The 15,148-nt window shown below is 34.3% G+C and overlaps 1 protein-coding gene and 1 long non-coding RNA gene across 6 annotated transcripts in view; one reads left to right on the top strand and one right to left on the bottom strand.

Annotated features, from left to right (window-relative positions):
• Positions 1–1,077: 1,077 nt before the first annotated feature.
• LOC125874178 (protein HESO1) overlaps positions 1,078–15,148 on the top strand; it is a 29,401-nt gene continuing 15,330 nt past the window's right edge. The window contains exons 1-6 of one of the 3 annotated variants that reach the window (XM_049555024.1): positions 1,078–1,256; positions 4,053–4,266; positions 4,958–5,122; positions 6,305–6,480; positions 6,554–6,649; positions 7,271–7,340. In XM_049555024.1, the coding sequence (XP_049410981.1) occupies positions 4,128–4,266; positions 4,958–5,122; positions 6,305–6,480; positions 6,554–6,649; positions 7,271–7,340 (646 nt within the window). In that variant the 5' untranslated portion in view covers positions 1,078–1,256; positions 4,053–4,127. Of the gene's footprint in view, positions 1,327–2,276; positions 2,356–4,052; positions 4,267–4,957; positions 5,123–6,304; positions 6,481–6,553; positions 6,650–7,270; positions 7,341–15,148 lie in introns of those variants that run through there. The other 2 variants (XM_049555023.1, XM_049555025.1) reach the window with 2 other exon arrangements.
• Positions 9,821–14,261, bottom strand: LOC125874183 (uncharacterized). 3 transcript variants are annotated; one of them, XR_007447238.1, is made up of 3 exons: positions 14,100–14,261; positions 10,746–11,170; positions 9,821–10,155 (listed from the first exon to the last, which is right to left on the bottom strand). It is a non-coding gene; the product is annotated as an uncharacterized LOC125874183 (long non-coding RNA). The 3 variants fall into 3 exon arrangements; XR_007447237.1 differs by lacking the exon at positions 14,100–14,261 and adding an exon at positions 12,865–13,746; XR_007447239.1 differs by lacking the exon at positions 14,100–14,261 and adding an exon at positions 11,359–11,534 and having other exon boundaries at positions 10,746–11,229.

The raw sequence follows: 15,148 nt of genomic DNA, 5'->3' as shown, positions 1-15,148 counted from the left end.
CAATTTTTTTTAGGAAGGAGTGGGGGAGGCGTGAGGTCTAATTTTTAAAAAATAAAAGGACGGGGGATTATGGGGGGGGGGGGTGAGGAGATGTTGGTGGAGTGGAGTGAGAAAAATATTTTTTAAATAAATATTCTTTTTCCGGGGATAGTAATATTTTATACTTTAGTTTTTAACTAATATTAATAGTTTATTTAATTTTTGTCACAATGGAATATTTTATACATGTGGAATGTCACGTGATAAAGTTTTTGCAAATAAAAGAGAGTGTATTACACACCACTAATGTGTGTTTTTCAAACTAATAAGTGATAGTTTAGGTATGAACTCACACCCCCAATTGTTTAGGTATGAACCTCAAAAAAGAGAATAATTTATGTGTGTTTTTGACACTTTTTTTTTACATAACATAATTATTTTCAAACTATTAAATATACTCAAAATAATGTGTCATTAGGTTTTTTACGTAGACATACTCCCTCGGTCTCCCATATTAGTTGATCACTTTTCATTGTACATGGTGCTTAAGAAATTATAAATAAGAAGATAATTTTACTAATTCACTCCTTAAAAAACTTCTTGAGAATTTTACAAACAAATGTGAACATTTTAAAAAAAGAATTAATTGTAAGGATAATATAGAAAAAAATTAATTAATGTTTTCTTAATTTAGTAAGGTGAACAACTAATATGAGACAATTTTTTTAGTATAATGATCAACTAATATTGGACAGAGGGAATAATACTTAATTTTTTTGACTTTATGAACACTTATTTTATTACTCTCTCTGTCCAACAATAATTGTCCACTATACTATTTTGAGATGTCCAACAATACTTATCCCACTTTATGAAATCAGTGGATAATTTTACACTTAGTTTCTAATTTACCCTTATCATTGATTATAGTCATTTCTCTATTATATTTTTCAAGATATTGTATTTATTATATTCAAAGGTGATATAATAAAGCTACTCTTTTATTTATTGTTAAATAAAGAGATAATTGAAGAAGCTTAACTAATAACTACTAATTAATTAGAATTGACATAATTTTTTGTTTGTTTTACCTACTTTATAGTGTAGTAAAAGTGTAAAAGTAAGGTACATAAAAATTGGGGATTGTTGAAAGTTGAAAGTTGAAAGTTGAAATTCCAATCCGTGTGGGTGGAGTCAGGAGTGGAATAAAGAGAGACGCGTTTCCCCATTAAACATACGAAAATCTCACTTTGCGAGATTGTCGCCCACATTTTTAGGTCAGTGCCAACATTGGTTTAAAGAATTGTTGATTAGGGTCAAGTTTCACTGCGTTTCGCTATTCTCATGGTATCCTACTTACTTGTTACCCTTGATGATGTTGTTGTCCGATTGCTTACTTATATGGATGTACGTATCTCTGTAATTGATTGCTCATACTGTTGATTTGCTGGAGCTTTTACTATGTCAATTCTTCAACAATACTCTTCTTAAAGATTTTAGGGCTTCTTCAACTTTTACCGTCATTTACGCCCTGCCCTGGACAGTATTATATAGCTTAATGCCTTGTCTGACCGAACTGAAAGATTTGGATACAAAAAACAAAAAGCTTAATGCCTAACTAGCTTGTTCAATAATTGACAGCTATTAGCCATTCTTTGTAAATCCACTTGGTTCAGCCCATCATTTTGGAAATGTGGTTTACTTTTGCGACAATTGAATGGTCAAAGTATCAGTTGCTTCTACTGTGGCCTTCTTCAGCCTCCTTGCCACCTTCATATCAAGAACCCCTATTTCACAAGTAGGTGGAGACTAGGAGGGTTGGGAACCCCAACAAGAAATCTCTCACCTAACTTTCTTACTATCAGTTATCATATTAGAAGAAAATATGGAATTTGGGTCTAAAAGCATCTGATTCAAAACCTAGGTGGTTGGTAACCCCAGAGAAAGCTTCACTCTACAGACAAACTTATTAGAGACCAGTGAAGCAGCATAGGCTAATATATTAATCATCCTTTTGCATATTTATGGATGTTGAAATAGTTTGTCCAATTACTTGAATATGAACTTAAATTATCGTTTTATAGATTATAAGAGTTTGTTTGTACAAGCATAAACTTAAATTATTGTTTCCTTGATTATCGGAGTTTGTATGTACAAGTATAAACTTCAATTCTCCTACTGGGGCTTTTGCTTTGAAAACTTCATTACTTATTGTTATTACCTTTTAAATTTGCTTTTTGCAATCAAATGTGAGTGTTTTTCTTAGTTGTGGTAGTGGGTTCTTTCATCATAAGTCCTTTAGTAAGGCATACAGAATTGGATTGATGGATAAGCCAGTACGCATACTGAAAAAGACTTGTTTATTATGCTTGTTAGGTAAATTAAATGAGTGCTTGCTTGTTCAACTTGGTTTCGTAGCTTTTGAGCATGATCGTGTAATGTAAGGCCCATAAGCTCCTCTTAGGGGTCAATGTTTGAGAATCTATAAACTATTTTTTGTATAAAACTATGTTTGGTGTCCTTCTAAAAAAAAAAACTAAATGTTTGGTGTATTTATTTCTTTTGATTAATTGCAATTTCTATGCATCCAGTTTCACTTCTGTGCATATTAAGCATAATAGAAAAGGTGGACCACACCAATGAACTCGAAACAAGGTCTGACTTTTTGTGTTTTTGGTCTTTCTTAAGTGGTGGATGGGTTGCTTTATCTGGGACTGGTATAGTGTAGTGATATTAACTTGTTAGGGAATGACATGACTTTAGGACTGAGGAGTGAAGTTTATGACTTGGATGCCAGAAGCCAGGTTTGGTGATTCAGGCCAGTCGGATGAGCAAGATATGCGGAAGATGGGGGCTTTGCCTCCTCATTCTCTTTTGCCTATGCATGATGCTTATGAACAACTTATCTCTAATTTGATTTTCTTTTCTCTAACTGGGTGTTATATCCAAAGATGTGATATAAGAGCTTGCTTACACTAAGTATACCATTAGTGGATTGGATTGTGATTTGGCTTTTACTATTCTCTCTTGTTGATATGTTTCTTAATGTCCTCTTTGGCAATCCAACGGATTGATATTAACATTTATTTACTTTTTAGTACTTAGTAATTTGGGGATGCTAGTATTTCTTTGATCATTTTATCCTTTGGTTGATGATGCAATAATATATGTGGTGGATGCTGAAGTATCGTCTTGTTGTCAATCCTTTTTGCTTTGATACATTTAGATCCAATGAACATGGTAGGTAACATGTCAGTGAGCCAATAATTTTTTTTAGCATCTGAATGTGTAAGCAGCTTCAATTTAATTCATGGCCCTGTTGTTCAGTGTTATCAAAAGCAAAAAGCGCAAAAAAACTCTATGGTCCGTTGGGGCTTTAAGCACAGATTGCAAATAAAGTGTGGGCTCTAATGAAAAAAGGCGCAAAGGGAGAAAAAATACAAATATATATGTTTAGTCCAAGACTAATAATTTATAAGCATGAATGACAAATATATGTACAAAGAATTTGAAAAATAATTACTATAAAGTGAAAAATCAATTGTTTAGTGTCACTTCTTCAAAAGAGGTTCATTGGTAAGGTAAATTATGCCTTAGAACCTTGATGACGATATTGAAGCGTATATTAAACAAACCGAAGCGCTCAACATGTGAGCCTCGCTTCAGGGATTAAGAATGCCTTTGACAATAGTGTAGTTGTAAAGATAAATTCAAATCTTAGTATGAAAGGAACCCGCAAGGGTGACTGAGTTGGTTGAGCAGGTGATCTCCAAATGGTGGGTCTTAGGTTCAAAACCCCCTGCATTCTTTCTTAATCGAGCTCATCGTATGGGGTTTGCCTAGTGCGGTTTACCTCTCATGTGTGGTTTGTAGGCTATTATACTAGAGCGGGCTTAAACTTGTGTGCACTCGAAGGGTAGCGGCTGCGAGTTCCCTTGTCATTAAAAAAATTCTTAGTATGAAGGAATCTGAACTTCTCTCCTGTTAGACTCACCAAGATTCAACTGTGTCATCTTTTCTTGAGTAGTTGCACTAAATGTTATAAACATTGTTTTTATCCCTTCTTTCTGCAGGTAGTCAATTCTTTTCATGGAGAGTTTGATATATCGTCTTCTATAAGCTAGAATCAGTGGTATCTGGTGCTCAAAATGAATTGCTACAGCTTGTTGGAGCATACTCTTCAGAATATACTTCACTCTATCAATCCCTTGGAGGAGGATTGGTCTATGCGATTTCAACTCATTCACGAACTTCGAGCTGTGGTTGAAAGCATAGAAATCCTGAGAGGTAATTCGAAGTGGTGATGCTTCTTTTTACTTCCTGATTCAGTGGAACTTTGATGGTTATAGTACTTATTTGTCACTTGTAGAGACGAGCTTCTTGATTTTCCAATCAATTAAAGATGACGTACAATATTGTGGGTTGGCATATAGAGGTGTTTCTACATACTGAAACTCAATGGATGGTGTTTTCCTTGTAATTTAATAGCTCATCCCCACACTTATTTTGATTTTGGAATTAAAAATGGTTCTTCTTAGACCATATTTCGACCTTTTATGAATACTGTTTGAGCGTAAAGTGGTTTAGTCCCAATGTTTGTATTAGGAGTCCTTACTTTGTTTATTGGATATATAGGAGTTCCTTTCAACCAAGAGGGACTGAATTTGGATATATTATCTAAATGGTTTGCTCCATCTATAAATCTTTTGCATCATTAGTTGTCTAATTCGATGGATTGGAATGAAAATTAAAGGATGCAGTTTAAGTTAACAATAATTTCAATAGGATGAACAACTCTATTTTGGTCTTCTGAATTTCTTCTTACATGTAAATTAGATGCTAATTTAGTGAAGCCTGAGTTCTTTTCCTGGAATTACCCTTCTTTGGGTCATCTTGGTATGCTAAAGGTGAAGACTTGGATACTGTTTCGGTTAACAAGTGCAAAACTTATCATTCTCAGCTTCTACTCTTTGACCAGGGGCAACTGTAGAGCCATTCGGATCTTTTGTATCAAATCTTTTTACAAGATGGGGAGATCTTGATATTTCCATAGAGTTACCTAATGGATCACATATATCAGCTGCTGGGAAGAAGTACAAACTAAGTCTACTAGGGGATGTACTAAAAGCTCTGAGAGCTAAAGGTATGATCTCATGATTAATGCCTTTGATTTACTTAAATAGATAATTCTTTACTAACATCTTTATTATGAAAATTCTCTATTTGTAACAAGGATCAATGGTCAAACAGCTTGAATTTTTTTTGATGAAAATTACATACACTCAGAATCATTTGGGGGACTGGAAATATTTTAAGGGTTGCTGAAATAGAAGATAAATAATAGGAAGTTTTCTTTGGTTGTAGGGCGAAAGTGCTTAGAACTGTTAAATAAAGGAAAACCGCCGCTGTGTCATTGAAAATGAATTGAAAGAATGATAACCAGTGATTCTGAGGTCTTCTATTCAGATATCAATTTTAGTTATTTAGCACCTCCTGAAGGAAAATTCCAATGCTTCCTGAAACTGGATATCAATTTGTGGCCCTCTTTTCTCAAAATGAGTACTGACTGAAAATCAAATAGCTTTGTTGTTTTAATATCTTTTCCAGTTACCAGGTGTTATTTTGTAAATAGAATTATTTTCTTGGGGGGTGAAGGGGATATAGATGTTCTTATTTTATTACCCAACCTTGTTATAATAGGACCCAACCTTGTTAACAACAAGATAAGCACTACGGTTGTATGCAGGATTGGAGATCATCATCCATTTTTCTTCATATGGTTGTCAGAGATGCATTTTAGTACTTGAGATCACATCTTTGCGCTGTTTTCCTTATTAGTTCATGATAACTTGTGTTCTCAAATCAATTTCTGGATCTTGTCAAAAGTACCTCACCGTTTGTACAATTTATCTTGAGATATCATTATGTTATGGAATGCCTTCGAAATTCATTGATTCCGCATTGACAACCTTAGTAGTAGGGTTATGAAAAAGATTTAGCATTTTGTGACTAAAGTTACCTTATTATATAAAATTGAGATTATATTAGAGATGCACTCATCAAAACAAAGCAGCAACAGCATAAAAAAGGGATTGTGGAAAGGATGTTTGCTCAGACTAGAAACCCCAAACACTAATTATATTCAAGTGTGTTGATAATTGTCCGAGCCAAACCTAGTTCTTTTTGTCTTTCTTCTTGATTGTAATTTCATTAAATAGATGGTACTTCTGGTATTGATGGAGAAAAGCCGTAGAAATCTTCACTCTTGTTTTGTTTCTTAATTTTGAGAGTGTTGGTCTCATTCATTGCTAGCACTACTTCACAGGTGGATGCCGAAAGCTGCAATTTATTACCAATGCACGAGTTCCAATCTTGAAGTTTCAGGGCAATTACAATATTTCTTGTGATATATCAATCAATAATTTGAGCGGTCAAATGAAGTCCAAGATATTATACTGGATCAACATGATTGATGGAAGATTTCGTGATATGGTCTTACTGGTATACACTCATAAAGGATAGGCTACCTTTGAATAATGTGACTGAGTTTGATGATTTTCTCCTCTTTGTGCAGGTGAAAGAATGGGCTAAGGCACATAATATCAATGATTCTAAGACTGGAACTTTGAACTCGTATTCTCTAAGCTTGTTAGTTGTCTTCCACTTTCAGGTAACTTTCTGTTGCATTAGTTTAAGTAAGGCAGTTTTTAGGGCAGTAAAACTCTGGATTTCACAGTACAGACTTGCATTTCATCTGAAGCAAATACATGATATGTAGATCCTTTTTTACCAAGAGGATAGAGGGAAAAAGAGGAAAAAAGAGACAATTTTTTACTATATGGTTTTATTATTATTAGCTTTTACATTTTTGTAATTAAAAGAATTAAGGAGGCATTAGGAAGAAGAATTATTTATCATTAGGAAGAAGAGAATAGAAAAGAAGTGGATTTTCAGTGAGAAGTAGGGACTGAGGAAATACCTGTTGGAGATGGGTGATTTTCTGGGAAAACAGTTCAGAAGAGTCAACCCCGTCTAATGATCGGCTCATAAGTACGTGAATATTGAAATAAGAAAGATAGGTATGGAAAAAAAGAAAAGCAAAGGTAGATGATGTTTTCTGGATCTCTAATTTTCAACCATGGTAGATACCAACTTATCTGGACTTTATTCTTACAATGTTGTTGGTCATGTTTCCTTTTGTAAGGCCGTTACAGTTCTATTAAAATTACTCTCATCTCATTTGTAATAACGGTTTCCCTTCTGGTCTTAGCTAGTCTACTGATTTTTGCAGACATGTGTACCTGCAATTTTACCACCTCTCAAAGAAATATATCCAGGAAGTATGGTTGATGATCTTACAGGTACTTACAATGATTGTTTGTTATTGTTTGAATATGCTGATCCATCTTTCTGTGTCAAATTTACTGTTTTGTTGTTGGGGCGTGAGCTCTTTACTTCTGATAACTATATAGTGGTTCTCTGTCCAAGGAAATCAGGTGGCATTTGTTTGTGGAATTTTCCTTTTTCCAAAGGTTGCAAGATTTGTTTCTACCTATGACTTTGCTTAAGTTTCATCAAGAAGTTTTTGCTGTTCCCTTTCTTCCAAAAAAGACTGCTCTGGAGAAGCTGTTGTAGGATGTCTTTCCAAAAACTTGTTTGTCCCTCTCATGAATCCTCAAGATCATCACTAGCACACTATTTTTTTTCTCTAAAATTTGTTCCAATGGTTTCCTTAAATTCAAAGATACTGAGTGAAAAAATTGGCAATTAAGCATACTACTCCTCAGCTGAGTTAAGATTAAGACTGACAATACTTTGTTGCGGGAAGGAGATGAAAGGAGGGAGGATGGTAAAACAAAAAGTGAGGGATTTAAAGAGTTTGAAGTATTCTATCAACTATGAATTAGAAGGGAAGCTTGTTTGCAATGGTTCCTTGATAATTTGAAGATGCTAAGTGAAAATTTTCATCACTTTTAGTGTACAACTCTTCATCTGAGATATATCAAGGGAAATAATCAGTAGTTGGAAGGAGATGAGAGTAGGGGAGGGTAAAACAAAAAAGTGAGGGTTTAAAGATTTTGAAGTACTTTATTAAGTATGACTCACCAGGGAAGTAGAGGGAAGGAGGTGGATGGGGAGGGGGGAGTATAAGGTGTTAGCCTGTTGGATGTTAAGATAATTTTTTTCTTTTCCAATTTTGGCCATATGACAAGCTTTTGTCACGGAGAAGACACCAAAAGCATGTTGCCATTTTTTTAATTAAGCGCGAGGCCTTGTGAGGGAGATGAATGACCCATATAAAGGACCATCAAGGTGGGTTGAGGGAATGAAGATCATTGCTAACTGTCTGCGCTAAACTAAAAATGGAAGAAATTCCAGAGTTAATGATTAAGCCCAGTGTAGGAAGACTGGTGAGATTTGATATGGTTCCTGTTAGGAGGAGAGTTGGGGAGGGGAAAGTTCTCCATTGCCTCAGAATTGTTAAAATCACGGAAATACAAACTAAATGGGATTTTGTAGAAATTTATGAGCTAGTAGGAATGGGTCAAAAAACATGTTTTAGGAAGAAATCTCTTGGCTTATGTTGTTATGGGAGGTACCATAGATGTTAAGAGGGGATGGGATTTCAATCCTATAACATTATTAGAGTGATAGGTTTGGCATGCCAATTAAAGCTTTCTATCTCCCAAAATGTCATAAATACAAAAATCCTCGAAGTTGCCCTTTTATAAATCACTGACACCTTTCGTGGCTACCCCGTGGTTGTAACGAAAGGCCCTTTAGCAATATCTCTTTCACTAAGAAGGGCATAACTCCATCATGCGAACTCAAAATGCGACGATTCTTTTTTCAATGGTTTTGAAATCATGGTACAAATCTAATGGTTCAATCAAAAGACCATTTAGAGCACATTTGCTTCCGGTGATACCATTAAAGCTCAACAACATCGAAACACCGAACTTCGAATGAACATCCAAAATTCATCCAAGACCCTCCGAACGTAAATCAATAGTGCAAATCGATCATAAAATGCGTTCTGTACCTATTGAAATCATCAAACATATGAGTTTTTCTTGACCAAATGTTGACTGGTCAAATTTAACTTTCTTCAATCAAAGGCTCAAATCATTCTCGAACATCTTACGGTCCATATCAATCGTTCAACCAAGTCAAAAATCACCTTCGGAACCTAACAAAATTGTAGATTAGGAAACCAACCCCATTAATCCTGAATGTTGACTTTGTCAAACTTGTCAAATTTTTTTTGAGACAACAAACTTGTCAAATTTCAAACCTTCAACATTGGAAAATCTCAACCAATCCTCATCCAATCACCTCAGTAATCGTGCCACTCATTCTCGCAAGTCAAAAACAACTTTTTTTTTAAACGGGTAATTTGTATCTGGCCACCTCCAAAAAGTATTAACAGACACTACAAGAAAAAAGACCTTTAACGAGAGGAAAATTGGACGTTAAAAGTTCAAATCCGGTCGTTATAAGGCAATAACTACCAAAAGAATTTCGGTCGTCACCGGTCGTTAAAAGTTAGCGACTGGATTTTCCGGTCGTTTAAGATCATTTAGCGACAACATAAAATTCCCGTCGTTAGTTGTCTATGCTAGCGACAGGATCTTCCCTTCGTTAATTTATCATCGGGCCATTAAAAATCTCTACTGAAAGAAACTAATTTGGTCATTACAAGTGCTTTAGCGACCAAAAATCCTCTCATTAATTGTACTAATACAAGTGCTTTAGCAACAACATCAGAGATATTAGGCATAAAAATGAAATGTATTGAAAATAGTAAAGACAAAACAAAGTTGTTCTTTGGATCAAACAATTTTCTAATTTTCACTGTCATAAATTTTAGTTCAACAAAATATCTAACATAAACTTCTGATATAGTGTAAAGCTTTTTCTGCAGAGACATAATCATCAAAATACAAAGAGATTTATCAAACTAATATTCTATAACATTGATCGAACATGTGAACCAATCACATTTGGTTGAGCAACACTATATGGTTGCATAGTAAATGACAGATAGCTCTTCCTTAACAATAAGTCCCTCCTTGGCTTTGGACTTGGTCTGTTGACTCAAATGTTCAGACTTCAGAAGTTTCATCATTTGTACACACTTGTGTTTTATAAAAATTATCAATAAATGACTAGCTGCTGGCAGAAAAGAAAAGACCATTAGAATTGCAAGCTGATGTAAAAAGAAAAAAATATCCAGAATTAATGAAGCCATAGAGAAAAATATTGGAAAATGAATTCAATTTAATGTGTCAATAAATACAATTGGGTGCAAAATATTGGAAGTCTACATACAAACTATGATTGAACCTATAGTGTAATATCAGACTATTGACATATACTCACCTATACATAATCGCATCAATACGGAGAATAACCAAGATTTGTATATTCAACATGTATCTTAGCATTTCTTAGGTTTTGTAGAATCATTCCTTCTACTTTTCAGAGGAAAATAGGGGTTAAGTTAATAACTAACTTCTAAAGATGATTATGACATGTCCAAACGTGTATCTCTTGCTTGTGATGTTTTAACTTTAGTTGTGAAAGCTCTTTCACACCCCAGTACAACGATTAAAAAGATAAACAAAACATAAATTCATGAAATTTGTATTTATTGACAATAGCAAGATAGTGAGATACATGGCTTAACGAAGTTTTTTCACTCTCTAAACATTCAATCACAAAAGATAGTGAAGTAAATAATATCAGAATGCAACATAAATTACCCCAAATTTCTCGTTCAAGTGGTTGGAAAAACATTAGCAGCTTGCCTCCTCGTAATATCTTAGTGAAATCAATCCCTTTTAATTCTCTCTTGACCTGCAATTCAGATCTGGCTATCAACAGATTCCGTGACAACAACCCAATAAGATGATTGTTAAAAAAGACAATCTATCAGCATAAAAATGTATCACAATAGAGCATGATCATGGTATGTACTGAAGAGAATATTGGTGTCTCTCAATTAATAACAACCTCAAACATTATGCGATCTAACTTCTTTAAGCAATGAAAATGGGCCATCCACCTAAAACATAGGTTCAAGTTTCATAAGAACTTAGCTTTAAATTCCACGAACAATGTCTTTCATCTCTTATGATCAAATAACACTTCTGATTGGTGAGACCATTTGAACAATGTAGAGATGAATCTGCTACAGAGAAAAAAAAGATTTGATACATAAGGAACAATGTAGAGATGAAGCAAAACCTTAGTTGCGCGGACTCTTCACTTTTGATGCCACACCCGTCTCGGATCCTTCAAAAATACACTACTTTTGGAGAATCTGACATGCACCCATTGGCATTTTTGAAGAGTCCAAGCAACATAGAGCAAAACTGACGGGAAAAACAAAATAGATGGAACAGAGGGGCAAACCACACACAATACATACCTACCTCATAATTTGTCACATTATCTAGTAAATATGTACAACTTATGTGAGAAAACATGGCATATCGTATGCAAATTTGATACCACTGTCATCCTGAATTATAACCGATATTTCTCAAAACAAAATACATAAATAAGCATACAAACTGGGAATATTTATTTTCTAGAGAAGTGTTGTTGATAAAATCAAACCCCTTTCACTACTAATGCGTAGCGTTACCCTTAACCTTGAGAAGGTAAAGAGATTGTTTCCGATAGACAAAATAAGGAATAAGATGGGGAATAAACAGAAGAAAGAACAAGCATATAGCAAGCACAAGTAAAGGAATTGTTCTTACATGGGGAAAACAACTAAATGAGTTGCAGTTGGTACTATCTGCAAATTCCTTAGCTATCTCTTTTTCGTATGAACCTAAACACCTTTCCTCACCAGTTTTCCATGGAATCTGTTTGCTCAATATTCCTCTGAATCTTCGTAAGAAGTAGTTTCTGTACAATGACAATTAGTAGTGAATCTTCAGTAAGTTCAACGTGAAAAAGGTGAAAGATTAAGAGGATGTTTGAATTGGCTTTTTTTAAGTAGCTTATAAGCTAAAAGCTATTAGTTGATCCAACTTTTGGCTTTTAGCTTATATTTATATTTTTCAGCCAAAAAAAGTGCTTAAAATACTTGTCTTTCCCAAACATCTTCTAAGTTCTAATATTAGAGTTGGAAGCTCACTATAGCACATACATACTCAAACAAGATTTAACCTATCTAACTACAACTAGGCGACCATTATTTAAAAACGTCCCCTGTTTTTTGGCAACAGTTTTCTTTATATGCCAACGATTTGAGTTAAGTCCTCATTCCCCATTCCGCATTATTCAACTGAAAAATATACAACATGCTCTAAAACACATGGAGTTGAATGTTAAGTTACAATTGAGACATTTGACCACTAAAATATTTCATCCCTTATATATTTCATTCTCTTACATATGTATATCTTGAACTTTATCAGTCATTGTTGACAAAGATTTGCACTAATGTTGTGATAATACATGGGTTGCTTTCTTTTGATTTGGTTAATGGTTGAAGTCTTTAAATATGTAGGTAAAATGATGAATTTAGTTATCTAATGAATTTCATTCTTCCCGTGAATAAATAAACAAACAAATGAAACAAGTTCGATAAAATAGTTAATTGTATGTGCAATGATTGTCATACGCCGTTTAACTGAACCTCTATATCAAAATAAAAGGCACCTAACATGACAATCTCATTCAACATATTTTATGAACTATTTGATTTCCTTACCTTGTTGTATTCAAGATGTAGTAGTTATGCAAACAAATAGTATCAGAATCATGTAGCAACAAGTTAATTCTCAACTACTGGTTTAGTAGAGTTAATTAGAAATCAAATATATAATGGACATTGAAAGTTCATAGTTAAACTATTTTATATACCTCTTATGTCAAAGGCATACACTTTAAGCATGTTGTTCCTGAAATTATCTTACTCCTCCCAGATCCACTCAGCAGAATTCACAAGGGAAGGATAACACTGATGTAACTCAATAAGCTGCAATTCATACTATCTGCAAATCCTTGAGGAATCTCTTCCAATAAATCACAACTTCTGATAATTAAGTGTTAAAGGGATTGTAAACCATCATCAGTGGTTCTCCAATATTAAATATAGATCCTCTCCATGAGCAATAACCTCTATTCAGGAAATCCCATATTGGTTGTTAATTCCAGAATATGTTTATGTAGTAGCATGCCCATATCTCATTCTTCCAGTTTAAATCTCCTTAAATAGTAAAAAAGTACAAATTACACTCAAGTGTGTAGCCTAGTGGTCATTGAAGTCGATTGAAAACCATGAGATTTAGGTTCAAATCCCATCAAAATTAAAGAGACCAAGTGATTTATACCTTTATTGGTTTGTGGACAGAGATACCATCGTTTGTGCGAGGTAGAAGGTACCGAGGAAATAGGTCGTGGCGTGCATAATCTAGAAGGTACCTCATAAATAGGTCAAAGTCCAAAAAAGCTAGCTCAGACACCACCGTTATAGAAAAAATGGTAAAAAATACAAACAACTATTCACATATGTTTAAAAAGAAGTAGAATCTTCAGAAACAAAATCATCACACATCTAAAACATATTGCGCCAAGATTTTCATTGGTCTCTGTTGTACATTTCCATGTATTTGCCAAGGAAGTAGAAGAAACGAAGGGACACTACTAATAGTCAATTGAATTAATACCCACCCAACATATGTATCATTATTTTCATCTCTATCATCATCTCCGCTCTCAAAACCACCAGTCTCGGATGACCCATCTTAACTTTTACCTTCGAGAAAATTTGTGAATCCGGGGTTCAAGAATTAGGTACAACAACACAGAGATGAAAACTATCTTGAAATCTAGAGGAGAACCAGAATGGAAATTAGTGGAATATATAAAGATGATGATACGGTTATTGCACATTCAAATCAAACATGCCACACAATTTTGTTTCTTAATTTCAAATTAAGATAATTTAAGAAGTGTAAAATCAAGATTAGAATAATTGAAATTGATAATGCCGCAAATTCTTGAACACCAACATCACCATATACTTTCAAGTGCAATCATAACCTAGTTAAGTTGAATCAAAATCAATATAAAGAACGGAAAAATTTCAAACTTACCTTGAGAAGAAACTCAAAGATAAAAGAATATCGCTGATTTTTTTCTCCCAGAAGTTCACTTTAGTAGAAATTACAGATGAATGATGTAGGTGAAGTTTTTTTTATCAAAGAGAAAGGGTTATTTTTCGTAGGGGGGCAGATCTGGGAAAAACGAAAAGAAGGGAAAAAGTTGTGCAAACTTTTTTTTAACGAATAATTAATTCTTAATGCTAATGGGTTCCTATCCAGTTGTTAATATTAAGCTAAAAATTGGATTTAACGACCAGGGAAAAAATTGGACGCTAAAAGTTAAAAGTATATTTTTAACGACCGAATTTATGTTCCTTCGTTAAGAAATGGTCGTTAAAAGACATAATTCTTGTAGTGAGAGAAGAGAGAAAAAAAGAAGAAAAAAGAAACAGAAATACTTACAAAGAACCTATGAAATCAACTAATTGGATTTCCTCTTCTATATGTTGTTCTTTACACCAAAAACCTAAGGAAGTAATTACTTTCCTTTTAATCTTCTAATCTTCTGTATTGAGCGTTCTTTTCCTTCAAAAATCCTCTGATTCCTTTCCTTCCAAATATTCCACCAGATACAAGCAGGTATTGTCCTCCACCACTTCTTTTGACTCTTTCTGCCCCCCCTTCTGATTCAGCAACTCAATAAATCTGCTGTGTGTTCTGGCATACACCAGTTTAGGCTAGCTAAATTGAAGAATAAAGCCCATACTTGTGTTGTTACTTTGCAATGCAAAAATAAGTGTTTGTTGGTTTCCAGTGCCTCTTTGCATAGTAAGCATCTAGAGGCTATGCTGATGCTCTTTTTCTGTAATGCTTCATGCGTCAAACAGGCTCTCCTAGCTACCAGCCAGACAAAACACTTCACTTTAGTGGGAGCCACACTCTTCCAAACAGCACTCCATGGCCCTGTTTTCCTTCCTCCAGTTACTGATAGACCCCACTTGTACAATCTGTTGACAGAGAACATTCCATCTGGGTGTTGTCTCCATAATAGACCCCACTTGTACAATCTGTTGACAGAGAATCTTCCATCTGGGTGTTGT

The sequence above is a fragment of the Solanum stenotomum genome, chromosome 8, assembly GCF_019186545.1.
Source record: "Solanum stenotomum isolate F172 chromosome 8, ASM1918654v1, whole genome shotgun sequence".
NCBI classification, from domain to species: Eukaryota; Viridiplantae; Streptophyta; class Magnoliopsida; order Solanales; family Solanaceae; genus Solanum; species Solanum stenotomum.
The sequence above is the reverse complement of the archived record's forward strand: the minus strand, read 5'-3'. Positions and strand labels throughout refer to the sequence as shown.